Source organism: Merops nubicus, unplaced genomic scaffold, assembly GCF_000691845.1.
Source record: "Merops nubicus isolate BGI_N331 unplaced genomic scaffold, ASM69184v1 scaffold3263, whole genome shotgun sequence".
Lineage (NCBI taxonomy): Eukaryota > Metazoa > Chordata > Aves > Coraciiformes > Meropidae > Merops > Merops nubicus.
Window position 1 is genome coordinate 39,938 of NW_008596734.1, and position 27,398 is coordinate 67,335.

Consider the following 27,398-nt stretch of genomic DNA (forward strand, 5'->3'; position numbering starts at 1 on the left):
TCTCTTCCTCCACCACACAAAACAAACACCATTATCTCACGTCTCCAAAAAATTTAAATCCATATGCCAATGCTTGTAGTTACAGGAAGATGTCAGCACAAGGCTGACTAAGATATGAACTCTTTCAAAGAGCACTTGGGGCGGTTTAAAAAAAAATAAAGTCTACACAGAGCACAGGGGTAACCAGAACATACAGTGCTGACTCAGTTAACTCCCTTACAAGCACAGGGAAGCTAAGGTTATCACAAGAAGGCTACAGTGCTTTCTCCTGATAACGACCACTAATAGGCTTCACCACCATAGAAGCTCACAGACTTAATTCTTTCTATTCACAATGTGCTTTGTATTTGCAAATTATAATATCAGTTTTATTCTGGAGTGAGAAGATGGTTACTTGCTTGCAGTAAGTCAATAAAGGAAATATTTTAGAAAGACTGCTATGGTGCTCCTTTGGATTCATTTTGTGTGTGCAAAACATCAAAAAGATTAATTTTTTTAAAACGCTAGAAACAACAACTCACTCAACCTAAAAGTGCAAGTTCATTTGCTGACATTTAGTACAGCAGCCCAATAAAATAAAAATCTTCAAGGTCACATCCTAGTTTGTAAAGTATATCTCCTTCCTTGCACTCTACACACTAGCTGCCGTTATCAGTCTTTTGGACACTTTAGATATGTACTTGCAGACCAGTTTATTAAAAATATTGCAGCAGCACATTTCTGCTTAACAGTTTAGAAAACTCACTGTACAGAGCTTGCACTCACACAGCCACAGAGAGGCTTCATAAAAAGTTGATTTTTTTTTAAAGACAAGTATTTTACATCTTGAAAAAAAAAAAGTCACACTAAGCTTCACCTCCAATTAAGCACCAACCTAAATGTAAGGTTTAGAACAACTATCCAGAAGTATCCAGAAGAAAAAAAAAAATAGAATGTTTGTTCAAGAGGGGAAGAAAAGGTATTTCATAGAAAAAATAACTGGCAGGCATTGTTATATGCCTAGTATCACTGCAAGCTCCTAACCAGCAACTCATTCTCAGGTATCTTAGTGGGAACATGGGTTTAGTTTGTGGGAAGCAGACCTCTTTCCAAATCCCTCCCAGGCGTTAGTTTCACTGAGGAGATTTTGGAGGGGTATTCTGTTCTTTATTTAAGCGTTTGCCAACGGCTGGAGGGGACGATCTGCGTCCCGACTGTCTCCTCTGGTCTTTGGGTTGTCCAGGATGTGACTTTGCAGGAGGAGGTTCTCTGTTTTTCTCTATTGTTTCTGTGGGCTTTCTTTCTTCTTTCCCACATGCTACAGTGTTTGGCTTCTGTTCTTTCTGGGGTTGCAATGTAGGAGGATCCTTAGTTGTTCTCTGGCAGATTTCTGCATAACTAGGTTTTCGCAGTTCCTGCGGAAGGGAAAGCAAGCGGGACAGAAGAGTTAAAGCAACCTGAGGAAAAACCACTTTGTTCTGTGAACAGAACAGGTCAAGTCTGTGTCCCAAGAGACTGCTGCACTAAAACATGCAGATGAGGGCTTAAGTATGAAGTTTACAGCAGCTGCACAGACAATAAGGGTCAAGAAAAGGTAAAATGCAAAACAGCATGCCAGATAAATGGGATACTGTGACAGGGGAAAATATAAAAACAGCTGAAAGGCAACGAATACTCTGGTTTACTTATCAGCTGATGGATTCCTGCTTCTATATCAAGGATACCACAAAGAAGAAAATTCAGATACAGAACTATCATTCACCAAGCTACCTTCAACACTTTTGCACTGTTAATTGTGCAACTATCATGCAAGTAATCACAAGGCCACCAGCATGCAAATTCAAGGATGCTGGGCTCACACAATTAAGCAAGGCTGGATAGCAATAGAAGTGGTATTTTGTTAAATGCATCAAACTGGACAACTAAGAGAAAGTGAAGTAATAAGGTCACTTACTATGGCAGCCCCATTGACTTGTACCGATTTACATGCAGTACTGAGTGTGGAAGAAGAAAGCCTTTCTGCACTCTGTGTCTCTCTCTGCTGTTTGTCCGCAACCTTGGAGTCCCTGGAAGCATCGAGCAGGAAGCAAAGCTCATGAGAAGTGAAACTTCAGGACAGATGAATGATCTAATAATGGGTCTAAAACTTTGACTATAAGAAGTTATAGCTATAATTTGCCTATCACATTATGACAAGCATTGCATTTAAAAGTGCTATCAAACTTTAGAAAGAGATACTCCTGTGGAACTTGACGCTACTTGCAATATGTGAAATTCTGATAGCATTTGGTTATTCAGACAACAGTACTGCCCACAGGATCGTGGGTTTACTCTCTGTGTTTCAAAGCTACTTAAATACAAGACAGTAAGGTATTCATTAAACTTTTAAATACTTGCATTATTAATGAAAAACAGCATTAAACCTTTGTCTGCTGAATGATTATGACTAAATCATTACTATTGTATTGTTCAGAAACTAAACTTTGTTGCCTTTTACTACAAGTACAATATACCATAAAATACTATTTCTTTCACTGAGTAAAATTTTAACAGCTATTTACAATGTTCCACCTAGCCTTCTGATGACAGAAAATGCAGATGTGATTCAGAGCAGAATGATTACAGCCACATAATTAAGTGCTTACTCAGAAGACTGGGATGGCGAAGGAGACCTTTCAAATGTCCTGGGCAGCGTAGAAGAAACTGGCAACAACGGCTCTCGAGGAATTCCTGATGGAATAGTGTTTGTACTTGCATCCACATTAATGTTCTGAAGGAGGAAAAAAGGCGCAGAAGGGCAATCATAATATGCAATTAATATGTTTTGCCTGAAAATTAACACAATCATGAAACTGCTTATGCGTTGATTTATAAAGGTAGATGATCTACAGGAAGACAGAGAGTATATGTATTGTAACAAGTAGCATTTTTACTTTGCAATTACTTAGAAACACAATCACACACTGTAGCTCTTTCCCACAAGCTGCAAGCTTAATTCCCTTTGGGACATATCTAGATGACAAAATCACTGCTTTCAACCTGTGAATTTTGCACCTGCTCGTGACAAAGCAGGCTTTGTGTCTGTTCTCATAACCATAGTTAGGCTATTAAGACAGATGTCTCCTAGAGTTATGCACTAAGAACTGCCATCTTCAAAGCTCTAACTCTAAATCATCCTAACAGCTGGTACTAAAAAAAAACTCATCTTAAAAAAAAACTAAACCAAAAACCCTCAAGTTTTTGCAAACTAGGATATGACCATCATTTAAAAGTGCCTTTCTTTTGCTATACTGTGATTGGCTACCAAGCATATGAGGCTTTTTTAATAGCCCTCAAAAGATTCTGCTAGTGTCAAGTGACACTGTGCTTCCAGATAAAGGCCAACAGGTTCAAGACACAGTATTACAAAACAAGAGAAAAGACAGACAACTTTGTACCTTGGAAAACATATTTCTGACACTCATAACCATTTTGTTTGTTTTAAAAAGTGCTATGTTCTTTTGTATTGCTTCTGGCCCACCTGACTCCAGAACCAGAACAGATGCTAGTAAACAGAAAGAAGAAAACACAAGCACAGAAGGAACAAGAGAGCCACCCTTTCCCCCTTTCCCCCAGTACAGCCACCATTCACAGGTCATAAAATATGAGACTTCCATGGTCACTGTTAGAAGGGAAATTGGTATTTTGATGACGTTGATATATATCAGACAGCAGATTACTACAGTAGATCTAAGCCTACTTTTACTCAAAGCACAACTATAAAAGGTGGATGTTTAGAAATAAAAGAACAGCTTCTCTAGTTTTACTCACTAGTAAAATAGCTTGCATAATAGCATATGCAAAGGCTTGAAATTGCAAGCTGCTAAGCATTCTGGCCCAAGTTCATCAGAGCTTGTAGGTACGTGGTTAATTGTGAAAAGCTTCAAGTCAAGCAGACGTGCAAGCATTGTTCCTAGGCTAAAACACTGGGCCTCAATCTGACAGCATTGCAGCTTCCTACTTAAAAAATGAGGGACGCTTCACAGCTGCCATTCCCCAGAGCTGTGTCTAGAAGAGCACCACAGAACAAAGAGCATAAAGCTATGATGCATGTTGAAAACTATACAACTTAAGTTCTCCCAGCTCCTGTACACTGCACATTAAAAAAAAGAGTAGCACTGTGTAATTCTACTTCAGCACTCCACACCTCTATATCAGGTGACATGAAAAAATGTTGAGATCAAGGTGAAAATCAGCTTGTACACATTGGCAAGATTCTAAGGTTAGCTCAAACGCCTTTACAGTAGAACACAAGTGCTCTTTGGAGCCAGTTGCTATTATCTTATTCTTTATTAACACCAACAAAGAAAGGCAGCACAATCCCTTTCTTCCACACAATGGTACAGATTAACTCTTGCTAGTCAAAAAAAGAAATTGAGAGATGAAAGCAATCTTTTTAATGTGACAGCACATTGCCCTGTCATAAAACCTCAGTGCCTGACTTGACCCTACAGCTGCCTCTACCGGGCAGAGGTGCAAGTTCTTTACGATAAGTACGATGCAAAGCAAGTGCTAGATCTGCAATGGGAGCAGCGATGGGCTTTCAGCTGCATTATCAACAGCAAGTGATGGAATTATATTTAAAACCTGCAATACAATAGTAAAAAACTACTTCAGAAATAGCAGAGGTAAAATACCTTAAAAATAGACAGCTCTTGGCCAAGAACAGACTACAAGCTGGAGTACTGTATGACACTAAATTAAACACTGCTCTTACCACAGCACTGTCCTGCACGCTCCCTCTAAATGCAAGCCTGGAATACAGTTGTCCCTATGGTCACCGGCAGGAGACTGAATAGATGGCCTGCCTGTGCAATCACTGCCTCAGGTGCAGGCTACACTGCTGCTTCCTCCTCCTTTTATCTACAAATACCTTCCCTACCCACCCCTGATGTGTGGGCACCAAAGAAAACTCTTCTGCAATACACTGGGTTTAAAGATGAGAGAGATTTTGGTGTTTCACCAGGTTGCTTTGCACTGCTACATCCAGGGGTTGACTTCTCCAGCTGTGGTGCAGTTAGAAAAACACAAATTAAACTAGAGCTAGCAAAAAAAGACAGCACAGACTTCATAGCCTAGACTGTTCCATGGTGTGCACAGTTATACCAGTCTAGATGTAGGAGAACATACTGTCACTCACAGATGGCGTGGTAGAGACAGTTCTAAGAATGAAATCTATGAACAGCTACTGAACACTAATTTTCAGCTGCATCTCTACTACATCTAGACAGCAGTGATTGCCAAATCATTCTACTATATTTGTATCTTTCTAAGCAATATGACAAGACAATGCTGGGATCCAGCTGGTTTTGGTAACAGTTCTTGTTCCAGCTATGATGCCTAGTGTACTGAGACCATGTAGGCAGCTTCTTTATATTTCAGTGCTTAAAAGTTTGTCTCTGTCAAAGTGTTTCATATACAACTCAGAACTCTGACTTCCCAACAGGAGGGAAATTTATGGCATTTTTCACCTGAGTCTATCAGAAAGCCTGAGGCAATTATGAATAGCAAAGAGCATATTTTCTAATCTCTGCTATTAACACCTACTTACAGTGGTGCTCATATTCCACACCATTTCAAAGAGAATACCCAAAAAATTCTAAGATGACGGCGGCAACAGCACATCACTGACAGCGGTTTTTAAAAGCATTTCTTATGACCTGTGTAAAATCACAAGTTTTTCCTATGTATAAACCATCAAATCTGAAAACAAGAGCTATGCAATTTTTTGTTTGCCCAACAGAAATGAACACTGGCTACTCACTCTTTCTTTTGATGTTCCTATTACCACACTGGACAGTCTGTTTTCAAAAAGGTCTTCGGTCTTTAGGTTGCCAGCAGCCCCAGGTAATGGAGGAAAGCTAGATAAACCCAGTTCAAAGCTAGGAGATGGAGGTTTTGGGGGTGGTGGAGACTGTGTTTGGCCTCTCTGGAATAGAAATAACATGTTGAGATTACTGCACTGGATGACAGAAAAGACAGACCTGAGACTCTAAACTGTATTTTGCATTTGATTTACATCCGTGAAGCCCTAGCGAGGCCTCCCCGATTCCCACCTCCCAAGAAAACCACACAGTATCAAGGAACTGATGCTTCCATTTTCCACTGTTGCCCTTTAAATATTTAAATGGAATGGCAAAAGCATCCTTAAAAATTTTATATGCCTAAGCTTTAGTGATACTGCTATAGTAAGAAAAGTCTTGCTGACCCTTCCTTCAGAATGGACACTTACACAGAAAGGAAGACAGGCAGGTTTAGATATCACAATATAGTGGAAATATAGAGCCCATTTATGGGCAGTTGGTAACATTCTGAATGAGTCAACAAGAATCTTATGTCCAGTTATACTAAGAAACGGCAAGACAGCATTTCTTGCATGTAGTGTAGACAACAGCAATTTTCATCTCATTAATATGAATTTATAGGGTCACTTTGCAAAAATGCAAGAATAAATAGAAAAATTCTCCCTGTTTCAAAAATAGTTTTGACAACTAAATCTAAGAAGAAGAAGAAATGTCCCAGGTGAAAAGACATCAGTGGGCTAAATGCAACTATTGTGCACTACAGACAACAGTTCAGGAGTTAAGAATATTACAGTTAAAGACCACTTGTGAGGACTGCTTGTAAGGACTGGTAAAGTTAAATTCTATTTACACTGAAAAAACAACATTGCTTTTGTAATATGCTGTAACTGAAGTTACTCATTAACTTCATCTACATCATGTAAACAAAGAAGTAACTGTTTCATGACTGAGCTCAGGCATGTGCCAAAATGATCTCTGCTGCAAAATATCAAATGCAAAGTAGTTTTTGAGACTATTCCTATTTTGAAAAGGGAAATATTTATGGGCATGTAGCCAACATGGTCAGAGTGTGAGAACAATGTTGCTGGAGAGAAAGGTGTTGCATTACTTACTGCTCTTCCCCTTCCTCGTTAAGAGCAAGAGATACAAAACTACCCTTGAGGTCTTTTCACAAACTGTAGCTTATGCCAGAAGTGTGCTGAGAGCCAAATAGGGAAACAATCAATACAGAGACAAGAACAACTGCAGCTCCTAGGACTGCTGCTGACCCAGCATCACCCCTCAGAACACAGTTGAAGAGTGCTACAGCCATGGAGGCTGCAGACCTCCAAAAATAGAAGTCAGATGACCTGACAAAAGGGTCACAGAGAAAGACTACATGTATCCAGCTCAAACTGAAAGAGAACCACCTTTTTTTTTTTTTTAAGAATAGTTCTTCAAATCACAGCACTTAATTTTCTTAAAGGAGACTGAAGTCCCACAATAGATAATGCTTTTATATTTGTTAGAAATATGAAGTTAAACATATGAGTCCTAAAAAACCCAACATATTAAGAGACAAGTAGCATTAACATCTTAAATTAATAAGACCAGGGAGGACTTAAATGGTTTTTAAGCTATCAACTGCATAAAATTGTTAACTTGTTACGACAAGTTGAGTAACTGGCTTGTATCTATAGCTTCAGATACAATCTGATCAAAAAGGGTCGTTCTCTGTCTCATGTAGGCACGCATACTCTCTAAAATTTTTCTTTTAAAAAATACAACAAAACTGAAAGAAGTCATCACTTCAAATACAACTGATTGTCCTGATGTCCTATGTACACTATTTGCTACAAAATCACACAAGAAATAGGATTTTGGACTCAATTTCCAGTCTAAAGGAGTCAAAGTTCAATCTTTCACTTTGGAGTACGCCCCTGCCTAGCGTACACCATTGTGGGTGTGCAGCAGCTCTCACCTCTGTTCCAGTTGCATCACTGGACAGATTGTTGGGCCAGGAGAGACTAGAAGGAACGTGGCTGCACAGGCTGCCATTAATGCCTGGTGCTGAGAGAAGTGAACCATGGGCCTTCAAAGAAGTCATGTCTATCAGTTTTAGATTCAAAGTGAACACAGTATTTAACGCCAGCTGAGTCAGAAGAGCTTCTCTGCTCAGTAAGAATGTTCAGGATAAACCATTCACTCCAGCCACTCACTTATAAGCCTAAACTGTACCACTTACTTGATCTTTCAGAGACAGAAAAAAAATGTCGATAGGAAAACATAAATCTAAACATTCAATTGGCTTTGAAAGGGCAATTTTGAAAGGGCAAAAAAAGAAAGAAGTATTGAGAAACCTACGTGCAAACTGATCTGACCGAGCCCTGAGAAGTATGACAAGAACTAAAAGCAATAAAAGGGAAGGGACCACTTATTTTATGCTTTTCAAATCTTGCTGCTCCTTTATCTAAGTCCCCTAAGGCTACTCAACAGCAGGAGGCACGAGTACACAACTGTGATAATTCCAGACTTGTAATAAGGTCCAGTTGCTCATGCATTGGGGTCACTTTGGAATTGTAACGTGAATAAAGAAATAACATGCTTCAACTTCATGAACATGCCACGTGTGACAAAAATGAATTGCAATGAAGTGTCTAGTTTTATCAAATTGAACTTCAAGTCCTACCAAAAAATATGACTATTTTCTTCTACACAATATCTAGTCACACCTTTTCAAGTATCAAGGCTATTTAGGTATTTATGTTAAATTTAAGCTTAGCCAAACTGTAATATTTCAATAGCATTACTATACCTTTACCAAGTAGTATTTGGAGAGGCATTTAAGAAACAGAACTGACCACTTAACTAATATGCTAGCTATGCATTATCTATACACATTGATCTACAAAATGTTCTTCAATGTCAACATGAATGGTAATGGAGTGATTTGAACTTCAGCTTAGCTATTTACCTCCTCCAGATGTGAGCACTGTTAAAAAAATTAACATAAAGATGGAAATTGTTTGCTACTATAAAAGAGTAATTTTAGCTTTTCCCTGACTTCTGCATTAATGGACAATCTTCTCTGATACCCAAGTGCAGTAAACTCAAGTGACTCTAATGAGCTGCTGTCTTCAGTCAAATGTGACATACAACTGCTTGTGCAATAACTTATCTCACCTGCTACTCCACATAATATCCATACTATTGCCTTGCCACCCTGCTTTTATTATAGATGAATACAGTCATAAACACTCACTGTAAACTTGTCCTCCCTTTTCTTTCGGTAGCCATATGAGTTTTTCCTAAGGGAAAGAAAGCAGTTATCAAAACCTTGCCTATAAATGAATGGAAGGCAGCTGGTGAACACAAGAGATAGGAAATCAAATTGCTATTTCATCCATGTTCACTCTAGACAGGTTATTAAAAACATGTTTTAAGGAAAAATTCCTAGCAAGCTCATTAAAATAAAGGTACAAATCTTACATAGTCAGCATAAGAATACACTGGTTAGAAATAATTCCTGCATTAAAAGCATCTTGGTGCAGATTACATATAAGGTTCAGACAAAACTTCTCAATATCCAAAGTAAAGGGTTTAGTTATTTTTTATTTTTTATTTTTTTTTTTAAATAGCCATGTAACTTTTGAAATATGTTACAGTAGTTATAAATACTTTCAATTCAGATAAGTCTGCTCCAAAACATTTTCAGCACTTCTCATCTGGCCCTGCTTCAGGTAAAGCCTCTCCAAGCAGCTGAGAAATTGAAATGCATTCTAACTCAGTTTCAATATATTTTCTAAGTTTTCTGTTTGACTTTTAATATTCTGAATTTAATCAATACTGAAACAACAGAATATAAAGGTAGTATTCCTGTAGTTTATAGTTTGGGCAATCTTGTTTTCTATGTCCTTAATCAAACTTTCATCCACTAGTTATAACACAATTTGGCAAATTAGATTTAGAAAAGCATTATAAGCCTTGCACAAATCCCCCACTTAATTTTGCAATTTGTCTAATATAAGATCATTTGCAAGAGATGTGAGTTACCTTCCGATTCAGTAAGTTACTCAAAATATGATATACTTGGAGACACAAACACAGCCATCATTAAAGATAGCTCTACAGTACTTTGTAGAAGGACTCACTAGAACCATATCTAAGAGAAGCCTGCTAAATTCTCACATTACATTGGTACCACCTATTTTCAGCTCCCCAGGTAGTTGCTTTGGTTTTGTTGTTTGTTTTGCAGTTTGTTTTGTGGGCTTTTTCTTTTGTTTGTTTTGGGGGGGTTGTCTTTTTTTCTGGGGGGGTGGTGGTGCTTGTTTTTTTGTATTTTTTACTGCATGACAGCAGTTTACTTAGTTGCATGTAATCTTTTTTTCTCACTCATAATATCCCATCACCTTTTTGTAAACATCTAATTTGGGCAAAATTCTGATCTTTGAAATAAAAAAAATTAACACGAGCGCTGCTCGTACAGGTTTAAGTGCACCATCTACACTGCTGAACAAAGGAATGGACAGAACTGCTTCATAAAAGTCAAAACAAGAGATTTGATTATATAGGATCAGATATTAGGGTTGTAAATTGTTCCACCAATTGCCATTAATGATTTTAATTTGGTAGGAAGGTATGCAAGCCCACCTTGCATTTATTCTATATTTAGCACTTTCTCTGAAGTACTTTCCAAGATTTTAGCTTTGAAGAGAGCCAGTCACAGTTTGATATAGTTATGAGACCAGTACTAGCACCGCATCTCTGTACTAAAAGCAGCGCAGAAGCAGCAACAGCAGGTTGCTCAGAGGACAGCTACTGTCACACTCACCTTCCTCTCCCTAATCCAGGCGAGGAGTCCACGCTGGTCTGCTCCACCCGCCCCGTTCCTGCGTCCCTCTTGGTGTAGCTGGTGGCCGCGCTCTGCACCCGCGTCCGGCCCTGCCCCGGCTGCCGCGTCTGCGGGCTCCTGACGCCATTGATTAAACCATCAGCAGAAAAGTTGAATATTGTGGGACTGTCTAGAAGCCCAGGTCCCCTTTCTGCACTGGGTACTGTATGTCGTATATGAGACTTGCTAGGATTCCTATAAATTCAAAAGTCATTTCAACATACATACTATGAGAGAACTTCTGAGGCCTAAGTCTACACACAGAATTCAGAAGTAAGATGTTTAGACCTTTATTGTGTATTTCTTTTAGAAGAATAATATTCATTTTAATGGGTCATGTGAATTATCAAAATTAACTTTCTCACTGGATTTTCAGCTATGGCTTTACTAAAAATGACTTGAAACTGAAAAGGCTAGACTAAATATCCTGCTCCTTATGTCACCTCTCATAATATCTAACTGGAATTCCCTAAATCATGGAACTGACAGTTCTCAGGTTTTGGACAGTCCATTTACATTTAGAAACCGTGCATCCACTAGCCACAACAGCACTATCTGCCCTTTGGCTTCTCTTAACTTAGCACCAGGTTCAACTTCACAAGTGTTTCCAAGTTAGCTGGTGTTACTGAAATAAGCAGATTAAACCCCCACGTGTCAGGTAATAAAACAGTATGTATATTGTTAAATATGGTTGAACTTACCTGTTCCTGGGAGGATACTGTCTGAGTGTAGTCAACGGAGAAGCAGCAGGCTTGAAGGTTGGAGAGGTGAACCCATTGATAAATCCAGTATTTGGAAATGGTGTTACCTAAAAGACAGATTGCATGCTTATAGTTACAAACGGATTTTTTTTAACCCCATATTTTATGTCATTTTGTATGCAGGGCAATACTTGAAAGACTAGCTCAAAGAGCAATAGAGCATTTTTCCAGTGCCATATAAACAACTTTAAAAATGCTTGGTTTTGACAGAACAGCCACTACGTATATTCAAGTTCTGATTATTTGTTAAGAGGACTGAAAAACACTGAGCCAAAATTCTTGGCTGTAACACTCCTATTTCACACCATACTATGCCTGACTTAAGAGTACATGCACACTTCCTCAAAGAATCTCTAGCCTACACAGCCTGTAACTGTTTTTCTTCTTTATATGCAAATCCTACACTAAAAAGAAAAAAATTTCTTAGTTCCTCATTCTACTTACCTTCCACATGACATCTTTCTAAACAAAGGCCAGAGAAGAAGTGATTCTGCTTCTTTTCACATCTTATCACCCTACTCGACACGTGAATTACTGGCTTGTTACACAAAGAAGCAGCACTGATTTTTGGATGTGAGCCCATATCAATGTCTTGTATTAACAAGACAGATCAAAATTTGAAGCATGTTCATAGCTTACAGTAATTTCTCCAACCTCACTAGCATTTTTTTTTCAAGTGTACAAAAAAGTTTCATGTAGGAATTATTAGCAACAGTAAATGCTTTTCTCCCACTAAAAATAACCAAAATGCAGAACAGTGATTTTTATGTAGCACTCTTTCTACACTTAAGTGATGAGAAACAGCCAGGATGAAGATTGTTTCCTATAAAGGTATCTTTAAGCTTGTTTAACCTTTCTTGCAAGAGTTAAAGCAAATCACTAATCAATGGAAAATGAAATAACACCAAAGCTGTCATGTTCAGTACCCTTAGCCTACTCTACCACCCATGACAGCAAATGCTACCTCAGACTCCAAAAATAGGCCATTAGGAGCTTAATAAGGCTATTTTAGGAGCAAAGTTTCATACAAATACTGCTTTGAAGTGTTTCCTGCTTTAACAGTTAGAACTTGAATGCTGTAATATTCAAACAAAGCTAGTAAGCAACTACGGAACCTGAATAAGAAGATGTGGAACATCCTAAAGGAGAATAAGCTTAACTAATTGCTTAAAGGGACAATAACAATACTGACCCCTTTTTTCTTTATAAGGATGGGTGACTTTTTGGAGGGGGGGAAAAAAAAGTAATTTTCATTTTACAGTAATACCAAAAGCATCAATTTTGTTTCTCCACAGAAGTTATCTGGCTCACCAAAAGCACACTTCTGATTTTTTTTTTTTTTTTTTTTTAAAAGCAGGACAAACTAGATCTTTCCTCAAATATTGTTAAATACTTGATGAAAACGTACATATGTTTTAGAATATGGCAACACATGCCCTCAAAATTCTCTTTTCAGAACTACAACTGTATGCCCACATTACTGGGTGTACTTAAGCTCAAATTATAGATGAGACAAAGTTCTGGTAGTGTTCATACTGAAGCAGAAGAGAGAAACAGCTCCTATATTTGCACACAAGTCCCTACATGCAAAGAAGAACCCTGTCTCATGAAAATTTTTCCTGTGCCATTGTTCCTTGTGGTCCCTGTTGCCCTCACAAGTAATTCCTATTCAAATATAGCTCTTCCTATAAAAGGTTCAGGAAACATCACATTACATTAAGGTACACAAAATGTAGCTAACCAATGACAATATGCTGCAAAACAGCAGGAGGCAAAGCTATGCCAGTTAATTTTCTGTTTTAACTACGAAAGGTACGCGAGCTTTAACGCCAGCAGACTGAAAACGTCTTCCCCCCTAAGGCCAGGACTAGTAAGCTTTCCAGAACACAAGTTCCAGGATGACATAAGGCAGACACACAACTATGCTGTGCTTGAACCTGCAGCAAATTAATCTATGTCTTCTGTACCAGTGCCACCCAACTGCTTCACTCTCCCACAGAAAGGCTGTGCAACAGTCGGTTTACCCGGAGGAAGAATCACCTTCCCTGCGGCTGAGCAAGGCGGCTTTCTCCTGGAACACTCCTCACTGTGCTGCCTCCTCTCCCCCGCACCCTGCACCCCCTCAACAAGCCTTCCCCTGCAAGGGCCCTGGCTACCAGCCCTGTGTGTGAAGTGCTTAGCACACCAACTTTTTAATTAGCTTCCTGGGTACCAAGCAGCAAGTTTGTTCAAGGACATTTTAATCTTCTGCCAAAAAAACCCAAAAAGCTTCTTATTTCAAGCACTCCTCCCCTCATTTCTTTTAGCTGCAAGTAAAGAGGCATTTACAGATGGAAGAAAGAGGTTCCAGAGGACAACCTTAGTCTCCTAGCACTAGAGAAAATTATCTTCATATTAGTTTTTGTAGGGTAACAAAGGCAGACTAAAACAGGCCAAAGTAATTCTGATGGGAATGTCTCAGTGGAGGAGATGGAAGCAGCATTGCAGGATGCAGAAGATGTCCCATTAGACTATGTAAGGACTTATTGCTACCACCCTAGCTTATCTAAGGCCTACTGCTAGCTCCTTTAAGAAAACTTTTAAAAATCAAACAAAATAAGTGATTTTTTTTTTCTATTAGCAAAAGTAATTTTATTTTTATTGCCAAAAAAGATGTTACTTTTGCACAAAAGCTGTTTTGCTTTCTGAACATGCATGTTAACCTAGAATTTATTTTCCTGAAAATAAATTCCTGGAAAACTGAAATACTAAGTTATATCCTTATTTACCTGATTCCATTAAGTTTACTCAGTACATGTCAGAATTGCTTTTTCTGATATTCACACACATTCTGAAGATCTGATTTTTAAAGAGGCTTTTAACCATTACTAAAAGCAGTCTTTAGTAACGATTTCTTTTGGTGATCATTAATTAATCATCTTTAGTAAAGAACTACTTCAAAAACTAAAAGGGTAAGAAGAGAACCACAACAGCAGTTTGAGACTAGGTGCAACTGTCAAGTAATTAATGCTGTACACCATGGGAAGAATTTTGGAACTGTTCTTCCAAGAAGAATCAGTATCTTAAACTCCCCTCTTCAGGATACATATGCATCCTACACCTCAAGATTTCACAGGGAAATAGCACAGCTTTGAAAAGAATGCAACTCTTTCATAATCCAGAGACTTACCAATGAAGGGTCAAGGTAGCTGTGCGTGGCTGACCAGGTCTGTGGGCCAATTAAGCTGTACAGTGGAAACTGCTGATGGGGACTGTATACTGGAGGTAAGTAAAAGGATGTTGTGTAACGCTGCTGCGTGTAGAGGTTCATATCCAGAGGTCTATATCCATTCTTTGGCAAAAATGTGTTTATAGCTATTGCCTTTGCTTTTATCCTTGCCTGCAAAGGAGATTAGATTATTTATTTATTACAGCAGCCTTTCAAATTAAATCAGGATGGTTCAAACTAGCTGCTCTCAAACTTTTACTGGACACTTGTCAGTCACTGCTTTCTCCTTCAAGGAAGGCAGGAACAGCTGAATGCTTCCCTGCTGGCCTGATGTTGGGATGGATATACTGCTGCCAGAAAGGAGGAAAAGGAGAAGTGAAATAGCATGTGTTACATTTCAAAACCCATCTCCAGGTTAAACGGTTGCTGAGGCTGGACCACTTAAGTTTATATTGGGAAACACAATGAGCCCCACAAAACCCAAAACATACACACATGCCCCAAAAAAGTCATAATGCTCTACTTACCTTAATTGGTTTTCCTTGGAAAGTTTTCACTTCTTCTCTAAGGTATCTGTAAGCCTTTAAAAAGTAATTATAAAATCTGTCAAATGTAATTTAAACAAAGAAAACTTAATTTTTGACAGGCTGAGCCTAACAATGATTCTTGAAGTGTCTGCTAATGTAAGACTATAGAAAACCCTCATATGTAATCTGCATTTGCCAAGATCTGTGTTATTGCAGAAGTGCTTCGGTAGCATTAAACCAAGATTTTATTCCTTACTATTGAATTGTTTCAATGTGTCAACCAAAATATCAATGATCTTCGTATTAAAAAAAGCTTTGGCCAGGAAGCCAGGACATAAAACCAAGATACAAACTCTTACAGAGTTATTTTTAATAGTATTGATAACTAGATATTAGTTAAGCGGAAGCATTACTGGTTTAGAGGTTTGGTTATTTTTCTTTTTAAATCATTACACGTTTGTGATACTGCTTATGATCTGTCAATCCACCCCTCATCCCACCCTCACTTACTATTATATTCTAAAATGCTTCAAAAATGAAGAGTTACCTGCTGGGCATCGGCTTCTGATTCAAACGTGATGAACCAATTGTCATTATAGGCAAACTCACAGTTGATAAACTTAGGCAAATTATCTCCTTTGAAAAGTGCTTCAACCTCCTAAGGAAGTGGATTTGATAAGAAGGGAGAGAAAAGGGTAGGAGAAAGAAAAAAAGGTGGATGGACAGGAAAAGAAAAACACACATTGATTTTAAGTGCAGAACTCTGGAACCCCAGGTAAGATAGATAAAAATCACTTTTGGGCTTACAATACATAACTGAGAACTTCAGAACATCTGCAGTATTAGCCCTCTCCAATCTTTCCCACTAATGAGAAGGAATTCAAAGAAACATTATCCAATGCCATACTGCAAGTAGAAGCTTCCTGCTCCCTTTAAATCAGGCAAGGTAAGCTATTTAGGCCATACAGAGACACTTAAACTTGGCATCAAGTGCAGAAAAATATCAAATTCTCCCCATCCCCAAAACCACAGGGCCACACAAAAGCCCATGCATCCAGCACAGGGCAGGGAGAACGCGGCCTTTCAGCAGAAACCTGGAGATACACTTCAACTCAAGTGTCTACACATTAATATATTTGAAGCAGAGTCTGTTACCTCAAAAATAACCAGCTGATGTCTACAGAAAAAAAACTTTGGACTTCATATTTTTTAAAAATCATTTGCATATTATTTTTGTCAGAGTTGAGCAGCATCACAAAGCAATACAACTTGGGAGGCCTCAAAGCATTTGGAACTTTGTTCCTTAAATAAAGCCTGACCATGCTACACCAGAAAATCCATCCTATTAAATCTGGTCAGTTAAGTCTAGATTTTCCTGCCTGACAAATTTAAACATGTTAATGCATAAGCCACTTCGCTTCGGACCACCTCTTTGGAAAGACTCTTCAAACTTCTTTGGTTTTAAGCATTTAGGAGTGATTACCCAGTGCTAATATACCCAAACTAGCCCTCAACAACCAAAAGCAAAAAACCCCACAAAATATTAAAACCTAGCCAAGTCTTTGAAAGGTTACATTTCATTTCTGAAGCTAAAAGCAGATGATATTTTAAAGCTATATATACAGCATATCTAACTTCTCCCCTCCGACTCCTTTTAGCATTGTTTCATGTTCCTGTTTATTATGGCCATTTCTTTAGTCTAAGTTTTTTAACTGCAGTACTTTTTTGTGTATGAAGAATATCAAGAAAAGCAATTCCTTCAGAATCTTTATTCTTCCTTGTAAAATTAAATAGAGAGGAAATTAAAATATCTACCCATCACAAAGAATCTGTGCTCCCTCCTTTTGCAAAGTTCAAGATGGTTTAATTTATGACCCAATCATTCTTTTTCTGGTCTTTCCATTAGTCATATTCCCATCTACACTGAAGTAGCACTAAGTATCTTTTAAAAAACAAAGTTCTCCACTCTTGCACTCATTCCACAAGCCAGTGGAGATCTTTATCGGCTCGACACCTCTAACCTCAGCATTATGGAAATATTTGCAAAGCTTTAAGTACTTTACCTTAACAAGCTTCAAGGTGCAGCAGTGGCATTTTCCATTCTTAGACTTATCTTCCCTCATCTTTGTTTGCTATTTCTCCAAGGAGGCAAGCACTAAGTACATATGGATAAGCCAGAGTCCAAGAAAACTAAAGCATCTCTACCAAACACAGCATTGTCAGGTTTTCAACCCTCTGCAGAGCTACAGGTTCTATCAAATAGATTTATTATCTGAACACACACAATAAACTAAGGTTTAGAAATGTTCTTTAGAAACTAACAATGCAGTAAGAAATGGGATAAGCTTACTGAAATCTGCAAGAAATCTAACTTCCAAATCCTAAGGGTAAAGCATTAAAAAACTGAATTATATTGAAATACTGAATAATTACACACTTACTTCAATGGGGGTAGATTCAGGTACTTCACGTAAAATCACAATACAGCGATTCTGATTTGGCCTAACTTTTTCTCCCTTCTCATCCACTTGGACTAAAGGCAACGCTAAGAGAGAAAAGACAAAAATGTATTTTAGTTGTCAGCAAGCATAGTAACTTGCACACCAAAAGATGCTGCAGTTTTATAACAAAGCTTTTTCGGCTAAGCCTCAAATATTTTTGAACATTAAGAAACAAGTAGTGTCCACTTCCCCACTCAGTTTGGCATCATCAGCAAACTTCATCGGTGTAGCCTTGATCCCATCATCTAGATCACTTAAGACCTTAAATAGCATTGGACCCAGTATGGATCCCTAAGGACCCCACTTGTGACAGGTTGCCAGTTTGGAAAGGAGCTATTTACCACCACTGCTGCCTGTGAGCCCATTCCCCACCCACTGCACAGACCACGCAACTCAACCACAATACATCAGTTCCTCTAGGAGGGGACTGGGGGAACCACATTGGAAGCCTTGGAGAAATCCAGGTATGCAATGTCCACTGCTCACCCCACATCACCTGACCAGGTTGCTCTCTGCAGAAGGCAATCAGGTTTCTCAAGCAGTTTCCCCTTGGTGAATCTGTGCTGGTGTTTCCCAAACACGTTCTTCATTTGACTTGTGATAGCCCCCAGGAGGATTCGTTCCATAACGTTCCCAGGGATTGAAGTAAAACTGATGGGCCTATAATTCCCTGCATCCTCCCTAAGTGTTCTTGTAGAAAAGGGTGGCATTAGACTTCTTCTAGTCTTCTGGTACATCCCCTGATCTCCATGACTTCTCAAAGATTATGGAGAGCAGCCTCTTAATGTCAGCCAACTCTTGTAACACCCTCAGGTGTATAACACCCGGGCCCATTGGTTTGTAGGTGTCACCTTCCTGTAACAGTTCACATACCAACTCTCCTCCACCGAGAGCGGGTCAGTGTTTGCATCAAGCTGGATTTTTGTTTGAAAGCTTGAGGCCCAACACTGCTGGCAAAGACAGGGGTGAAGAAAGTGTTGAGAAGTTCTGCGTTTTCCATGCTGTTAGTGACTAATTAACCTCTGCTATTTAACAGTGGGCTAATATTCTCCTTCTGTTGCTGCTTGTTGTTCATGTACCTGAAGAACCCTTTCGTGTTGTTTTTGACTTTTCTGTCCATTTTTAATTCAAGCTGAGCTTTTGCTTTTCTAACTGCATCTCTGCACACCCTGGCAATGCCTTTGTAGTTCTCAATGGGTATTCATCTGCTTTTCCATCTCTAGTACGTGTCTCTTGATTTTCATCAGGCTCAAAAGCTCACAGTTAAGCTAACGGGGTCTCTTTCTCTGCCTACTTCCTTCATCTGTAAAGGGCATCAACTTTTTTTTGTGCTTCCAGGATTGTGTGCTTGAAAAATTCCTGGTGCTCATTAGCTCCTTTATTCTGCATGAAAACTTCCCATGGAACTCTTCCCAAGTGAGGTCTGAGCGAACTGAAGTTTGCTCTTCTAAAATCTAAACCCTCAGTCTTAGTACTAACCTTCAGGGTGCTCAGCAGGATCCCAAACTCCACAATACTGTGGTCACTGCAGTCAAGGCTATCGTAACTGAGATATTACAAAGCAGGTTTTCTTGGTTTGTGAGTAGCAAGTCCAGCAGTGTCTCACTCCTGGCTGGCAAATCTAACACTTGTATGAGGAAGCAGTCCCCTGTCTGTTCCAGGAACCTGATGGGTAACGTGTGAGCTGCTGTTTTCTTCTTCCCATCTGGTTAGTTGAAGTCACCCGTAAGACAAGGTACCACTGACCCAAAGCTTGCCAAAGTGACCCAAATATTGTTTTGTTGACCTTATCTTGGTTTGGAGGTTTGTAGCGGATGCCCCTTGGAGATGACCCCTCTGATCTTGACCCACAGGTCAAGACTATTGTTACATCAATAACAAAAATATTTTCTAGATTAAGGGATTTTTACTTACATCTCAGCACTTCAACAATCAAATCCATATCAGTACTGAGTTTCTTGACATGATCAAGGTTTGCTACTGTCATTATTGGCACATACTGATCACTGTCCATCTGTGATATAAGGTACATGTCACTGGCAAGATTTTCTCTGTTGGGAGAGAAAGAAAAGGGCAAATGTTACAGATGTTACTTCTGCCAATAAACTTGAGACAAACTCTTCACGTAGTAGAAGGCAGATTTCTATACTAAATTTCTTTTCAGCATTTTTCAGCAACTCCTCAGTCCATTCACCTACTATATTTCAGCTCCTAGAAAACATGAAAGTGTCTTTTTTTTCCTCCTTCATGCAATAGTACTGGCATCTTTCTGTTCAGGCAGCACATTACCCCCATGAACTTGTAATGTTGTTACAAGTTTATTACTTCATATGGCCACTGATTGTAACTGGTTATGCAGGAATATACAGATTAGGAATTATTCTAGGTTATTAAGAGATGTGGTTAGGATGCTTTTATCTAGACAAGTGCTTAAGTACAAGTAAACTGTTTTGATGATCTTGCATCAGTCTATACTGGAACGTGTATGATTTGGAGCCCTTTTTTAAAAAATTGATCCTTAAAACATAAAGGGAGCTACCGATGCACATACAAAAAATCCTGTTTTGTATCAATGCAAATTTTAAAATTATTAGCTTAAACAAAGATTGCCAAATGGCTTAAATTACTTGGTTTTAATTTGCTAAAAAACCAACAACAGTCATGAAAATTCACCTGATCTGTGACTGTTTATAACTACTCTCACTTCAAAACAATGTATTTGCTAGTTTATGGTTTATGGTCAGAAGTCGCAAGTAAGCTTTAAGAGGTACATCAATACAATACTCTGCAATATGTGTGTTACTTGCCCCAGATTCTATTCCTTTCCACTCCTTTTTAAATGACAGCTGAGAAACATAGGAACATACATCCCAAGTGAGGTACTGGATCTTGTTAGTTATCCTTCAGTTTGCTACATTTAGGTATATACATACCTAGATAAACAGAATTCCAGTGTTTTTTTCAGTAATTCTCGTAAATCTTCCTGACCTTCTGGCTGCAACTGTTCATTTCCACCTAATAATTAAAATATTTAAATTTATAATTTAGTTCTGCTGTATTATACAATATTGTAATCAAGTCACCATGTCTATTACTGGCTGTGTAAATAGTAACGAATTCAATAAATGTTCATTGTGTATGAGTTCACCGTCCACCAAAATTGCAAAGGAATAGTTTTTAAGAGAGAGAAGAAAACCTATGTCTGACTTCACTTGTTAACCTGTTCTCCAAATACATAAAAATTTAAAGCAGTTTTAGAATAACACCTACAAATACGTCTCAAAGTGAATAATAACTATCTTCTAGCCTTAAGGATTTCTAGCTGACTGACCCCTGACCAATGCAGCTGATACAGCAAGTGAGCAACATAATGGAGATGTTTCATACTTCTGGCCACACTCAAAATTCCCAACACACTAATTCAGAGAAGAGTTTCAAAAACACAGTTATGAAGTATCAGCAGATACCAAGTCAATTAACATCAGATATATGATCAATGAAAAATCTCTCAGTTAAGAAAGAGAAATTAGTTTTTTTCCTCACACCTGGAATTTTCAAAATTACCACGTGGAAAACACTCATTTCATTTTTGTCTTGCTTTAGACCCAATACACTAGTCAGCTGAAGGTAAAAACTAAGTGTGTCAGGGATAGAACTGTTTAAGGATCAGAAGTTTACTGTGGCTTTTAGAGATTTATAAAGCACTTAGTAACATGTTACATAAATGTAAATTAGTTTCTTTTTAAGTATTTCACACCAGCTATTACCCTGCATACCCTTCCCTTCTTCAGTAACTCATCCTTTCCAGCTCTCCTTAGCCTTTCTTCTTCCTAAAGCAGCCTCTAATTTCCTCCCACCATTTTCTCCTTTGCATGTTTTTTTTTCTGATGCAGACAATGCCAACACCTGAGAAACACACACATCAAGCACTAATCGCTATTTCCCTTTCCCAGCTCCTCCTCCCTTGCCAAAAACCCAGAAAAAAATCAGAATTATATACATTTAAAAAGAAAATAATTAATAAAACAAAACCTAGATTTCACAGTTGTGACCACCTATGTTACAATTCATCAAATGGAATAGATCCAACCTGCTTTTCCACTGTTTTTACAACACACTGACTCTTGTTAAAAGTTAACTATTTTGGGCACATAAAGGACATACTGACAAGTTCTAACACTAAGCTGAGGAACATTGTTTCTTTTTAGAGTTCTAAGCATCACTAATATAATATTCTATTTCCCAGTTGCTTATTTAAAATTCACCAATAATGCCCTTTAGGAGAAGAGTCAACAAGAACTTTCTGTATTCAATACAAGCAAGGATGATGCCACCACTGTGCCTGATTTCAGTTTTCTTGATTTCCAGCTATTACGGATTCTGTACTGGCCATTTTAAATACATGTTATAAAATCAGCTAAGCACAATAAACAAGGAGCAGACCTCTCATGAATCTCAGGAAACTTCCAGCACATTTTCCTCTCTTCCCCATTCCTCAACTCAGCTCAAGTAGTAATCCTACATGCATCTTGCAGACCTTCTGTCCCTTTCAGTGAAATATAAGAGTGGCTGAATCTCTACGCTAGTTTCCAGAAGTTTCATAAAACTTGCCATCTGGTATAGACTACAGCTACTAACAGTTGCACTGGAAAAAAGTCATGAAAGTTCATTAAAAAAGAATGCAAAGCAGTTGGACTAAATTGTTGCTTATTTTAGCATTTTTAAGTACAAAATTGATCTTTGAACACATTAACATTACTGCTTGAGACAAACAGTAAATGAATTTCACTTCAGTACCTGACTAGAAACAGGCAGCTTACATAGGTATATATCTAATGCAAATGTCTGCACTAGGGGCTTACACTCAGAGTAACCTTTCAGAAGGTTATATTATACTCAGTTATATCTAGAATTTCTGACTGATTCGATGCAGTATCTCTAAGGCCTAAACTCAAACAGGAAGACACTATTTTCCAAATATGTCTAAGCCTGAAAACAAAAGAGACAGAATTTTCTGGGATCTGTTTGTAGAATGCATATATGTAACAATGAAAGTGGTGGGGTTTTTTTTGTTTGGGGTTGTGTTGTTTTTTTTGTTTTGCTGCTTTTGGTTGTGTTTTTTTTTTTGTTTGTTTTTTTTGTTTGTTTGTTTGGTTGGTTTGTTTGTTAATAGATGCTCACTGTTCAAATGAAAATATATTCCCTTTTTTAAAATCAAGTCCAAGCAAATATTAGCTTTCTCTTACCTGTCTGGGTGGTTTCATGCATAGACTCATACTCAGAATGATCAAGAGCCAGAGGGTTCATACCCATCTGGTCTGACACCGAAACAGGAGGTGATGGCTCCTGCAGCTCTGTCAGCACTGCATTCTGATGTTTTTTGTCACCATCACCATTGGCATCCAGTCCTGCAGAAGAGACGACCAACACTCAAAAAGCATTCCTTCTCATCACAGTAATATCGGAGTTAAAACTAAATCTGAAGTAGCTTACACATTTGCATTCATTTTTTTAAAAAGGACATTAAAATTGAGGAAGTTCTGCACTGAATTTTACCTTCTGCTTGAGCAACAGCTATAAACTTTTATTCTTACCTTCTTTACAAGAATCTGGAGGTTGATCAGGTATTTCTTCCCACGTTTTGCTCACGCTACCATCAGTGGCACCACTTGCTTCCAAGTGTAACATATGATTTCCCCACACCTTTGCATTAGGATTTAACTCAGAAACCTTGGCTGACTCCTACAAAAAGAAATTTCTTTGATTATGCACTTTGTGGATGCACAGCACACATCTCTCTGTTTACATGTACAGTTTCAAATAACAGTATCAGCTGTACAACTTAAAACTGTATTTTCAGTTTTTTTTTTTCACATCTGAATATGTTAATTGAATTGCCATCCCAAAACAGTTTCAGGAACAAAAATGACTGAATTGTGCAGCAAAGAATTCATTTCCCCAATTAAGAATTGCCAGAGAAGGCTAGTCAAGCCAAGCAAAGTACAACCAATATTTCATTCTTTGCCTTTGACAGGCTAACTCAACCTGTACTTGCCCTAGACTCAGGCTAGGTTCAGGCTAACATACAGGTTAACTCAATGTTGGCTATATTATTGTATTTGTCTGTGACATAAAAAAAATTTAGAAACGTGATAGCATTGGCATTTTTTTCTGGACATCTATATAAACATGGAACAGTTTTAAAGAAGCATTATGGAAAACTGAAAGCAAATAAATGTGCCTGACAACTTTTCATTACTACAAGAGAAAAAACAGAGCATTAACAAAAATTTACATTAGTTTGGTCCTAGGCAGGACAAAAAGAATGAATTCCCAAAGCCAAGGTAAATCATCTTACACCAATCTCCTTTAAATTGGATTGGAAACAGACACGTTTATTGGTCATATACAACCATTGTATAAATGGCTATATCTGTGCTTCAGAGACATTGCTCTCTGCAGTGCCAACACCTACAATACTTTTTTTATAGTAACATGAGTTTTCCCTTGTTTTGCTAACGTTTGAACACAATGCATTAAGTTATTCCCTACCCAGAATATCTTTGACACATTTTAATATTATGATTATACCAGGAAACATTATTGCTGATGATAAAACACTAAAAAAAAATTCATTAAAATTTGTTCTGTGATTTCAAGGATGCTAGGAACTTTACAGAGTTTAAGGCAGGCACTTTAAAACTCCATGAACTTTAAAATTGTTCTGAAACACAGTCAGTCGTTATCAGAGTGCACAGAAAACACATCCAGATCTAAAGAATCTCAAACACACCTAAAAAATGATAGAAAAAAAGATCTATGAAAAGTCCAGGTGTTCAACGTAACTAGTGGAATGGTAAGGATTCAAGGTTACTGAGCTTCCATTTTTAATACAAAAGGTTTCCCCAGGTGACAGCAAACAGCCTCCAGTACAATCCACTGCCAGCACTGCAGCTGCTGGGCAAGGTGAGGGCAGCTGCTGGAACATGTGGGATGCAGAGAACACCCCCATCAATACTCAGCAACATTTTGAACTACTACATTCAGTATAGCATTTGGTTTTGCAAAGGGGAGTGGTCAGCTTCAGGACAAAGCATATTTAACTAATGGTACAACATTTTGACTTGTCTTATTCCAATTCCTACCTTCAGCTTTAAGCTTTAACATCAAATCACTTCTTCGGAATACTTACAAATTCATCTTTATCTTGCCATCCCCAGGTACCAACATTTTCTGGTGCTAGCAGCTGATAGGGGTATCCTCCCACTGTGTATGAAGCACCTGTTAAATCTTCAGGTTCATTCTGGAAGTCTTCACTAACTATACACAGTCTGTCATTCTTCATGATACTGTTAGAAATGTTATTGTTCCATAAAAAGCCCATCAGATATTCACCATTACCAGCAGTAACAGTGTCAGAAAGGAGCTGATTTGTCCAGTCAGCATTGCCAGTCTGAAGACTGATGAAATGTGACCATATTTCAACTTGGGGACTGTGTCCATCCAGTTCATAGGAGTGCTCTTGGCCACCCGATCCATCTTCCATCAGCTGTGAAACACATTGATCACTGCCTGGCTGGAACCCTGCAGCACCAGCAGAGGCACCAGCAGAGGCACTGTGTATCTCATAGGAAGGAGTAGCAGCATGTTTGTCTACCTGCTTTGGGTCAACAAACGCTCCAAGTTCTTTGTTTGAGAAAACCTTGTGATCTGACTGCATCTGTTCCCAGCTCGTGGTCAAGTCATTCACTTCAGTATTTAATATGTAACTGGCGTTTTTCAGTTCAGTAGGCCTGGCTTCTAAGAGCTTTAAATCTCCTGGGGTAAAAGCTTCTAGATTCCCTGCTGACACACTAAAACCAGAGAGGTTCTCCTCCTCCAGGTGGATGCTGACACACTGTCTTACTTCATCATCCTGAAGATTACATTTATTTACATCGCACACAATTTTTTCATGAGTTTCGGATCCTCGTTCAGTAAAAGACCCAACAGGAACTTGGGTGTTCCCAACTTTTGGTTCTGGACTGGCACAGTGACATAACTCAGGCACTTTCCCTGGTTCATCATGCACGTGAGAATATGAGTTTTGACACAATGAAGGTAAACAATTATGGGCTTCATGGAAGAGATTACTGGCATCTTCTAGATTTGTAGTGTCATCTATCAGTTTTACACTCTGGTACATACAATTGTCCAAAGGTACAGTGGAGTTACTGCAAGCATTCTGATCATCAGTTAAGCTTTTATTGCAATTTAAGATGTTCTCATGATCAACAATGCTAGCATCCAATTTCTGTTTTACATTTTTTGCCTTTTTATCAATTATGTCATTTTGGTGAACTTCAAGTTTTGTCTGTTTCATAGATTCTACTACATCCCCAGAGATTCTGTTTGACTCAGTCCCTGTATTCCATTGATCTTCCACTGCATGGAAGGAACATACATCCTGTTGCTCATCTTGTCTGAAGTTCATATCCGTTTTATTCATATTCTCATGTTCTACAGACACAGATGAGACACTGGTTTTATTATCTGAATTTGAATATTTGCACACTTCACCTTTATTCCCTGGTGACTCTTGTGAAACAGGAGAGTTTACGCTGTTTTCCTTTAGGGACATCTCATCTACACTTGTGTTACACAGTTCATGAGATGTGAAAGTGCCATCACTTACCCAAGACTGACTTCTGCTCAAGCTACCAGCTTCTTCAGGCATGTCACCTTTTAGCTGAATGATACTCACACAAACATCTTCCTCCATGCCACAATCGTTTGCAACTTCAGTTGATGTCTTGTTTTCAGGGCAAACCTTAATTTGAGTTTGAAAATCAGAACTTTCTTCTAAGTTTTTGTGTATTTCAGTCGTATTCAAAGCTTCACAGCTATTCAAAACTGTACCTGTGCATTTATCTTTCAAGAATCCTTCCAAACCACTCTGAAGTTCAGTAGAGTCAGGTGCAAACATTTGGCCATCACCAGACACTCTTTGAAACGTTCCCTTTTCCATATTTGAGTTTACTTCGCTTTCTGGCTTTAGGAAGTTGGCTTCTTCAGCAAATTTTTCTACACGTTGACTCACCAAAACAGAATCATTGTCCGTTTCCTGTAACTCTAATGATAATTGAAGGTTACCCTTCATATTCTCTGCCACCTGTTCCCCTACAACACTTGAGGGATGCCTACTTAAACTAAACAGTATGATCTCAGAATCAGTATGTCCCTCAGTTTTTCCTGAATTACAAACTTCAGTGTTTAACAATACACTAGAACTAAGATCACTGTGTTTCACATTTTCTGAATTAAGGCTGTATGGGTCCTCTTCAACAGCATCCACCAATTGTACAGAATCACAAGCTCTGTGGAGTGACTGGTCCCAGCTGACAGCATTACCTATGGTAGATGGTGTCTCTTGTCGAGTCTCAGGGATGACTTCATTGTGTATTTTTGCTCTTAGGCCCTCCGTTACTGTATTGTCAGTATTTAAACTCTGCACCTGACACCTTTTAGCCAACAAGTCATCATAAGATTTGATGTCTATGTTACAATATTCCTTTGTTTCCTTTTCCTGCACATTTGACCTATCTTCTTTCTTATACTCAAACAGTTCTTTCTGTGAATTCAACTTAGCTTCCACTTGTGCGGATTGCTGCACTGGAAATTCCTTGCCAGCGTCTAAAGGTCGTGCCATGCTGCACATTCCTTCAGCAGG

At 38.4% G+C, this 27,398-nt stretch overlaps 1 protein-coding gene across 1 annotated transcript in view; it reads right to left on the reverse strand.

Moving 5' to 3' along the window:
* Positions 1-997: 997 nt before the first annotated feature.
* LARP4B (La ribonucleoprotein domain family, member 4B) overlaps positions 998-27,398 on the reverse strand; it is a 34,798-nt gene continuing 8,397 nt past the window's right edge. The window contains exons 2-16 of the mRNA XM_008936449.1: positions 23,284-23,431; positions 22,936-23,097; positions 20,623-20,704; positions 19,604-19,740; positions 17,630-17,733; positions 15,736-15,846; positions 15,189-15,242; positions 14,623-14,832; positions 11,394-11,500; positions 10,633-10,887; positions 9,064-9,109; positions 5,783-5,947; positions 2,625-2,749; positions 1,934-2,045; positions 998-1,394 (exon numbers count right to left, since the gene is read on the reverse strand). Of these exons, the coding sequence (XP_008934697.1) occupies positions 1,113-1,394; positions 1,934-2,045; positions 2,625-2,749; positions 5,783-5,947; positions 9,064-9,109; positions 10,633-10,887; positions 11,394-11,500; positions 14,623-14,832; positions 15,189-15,242; positions 15,736-15,846; positions 17,630-17,733; positions 19,604-19,740; positions 20,623-20,704; positions 22,936-23,097; positions 23,284-23,431 (2,100 nt within the window). The 3' untranslated portion in view covers positions 998-1,112. The remainder of the gene's footprint in view (positions 1,395-1,933; positions 2,046-2,624; positions 2,750-5,782; positions 5,948-9,063; positions 9,110-10,632; positions 10,888-11,393; positions 11,501-14,622; positions 14,833-15,188; positions 15,243-15,735; positions 15,847-17,629; positions 17,734-19,603; positions 19,741-20,622; positions 20,705-22,935; positions 23,098-23,283; positions 23,432-27,398) is intronic.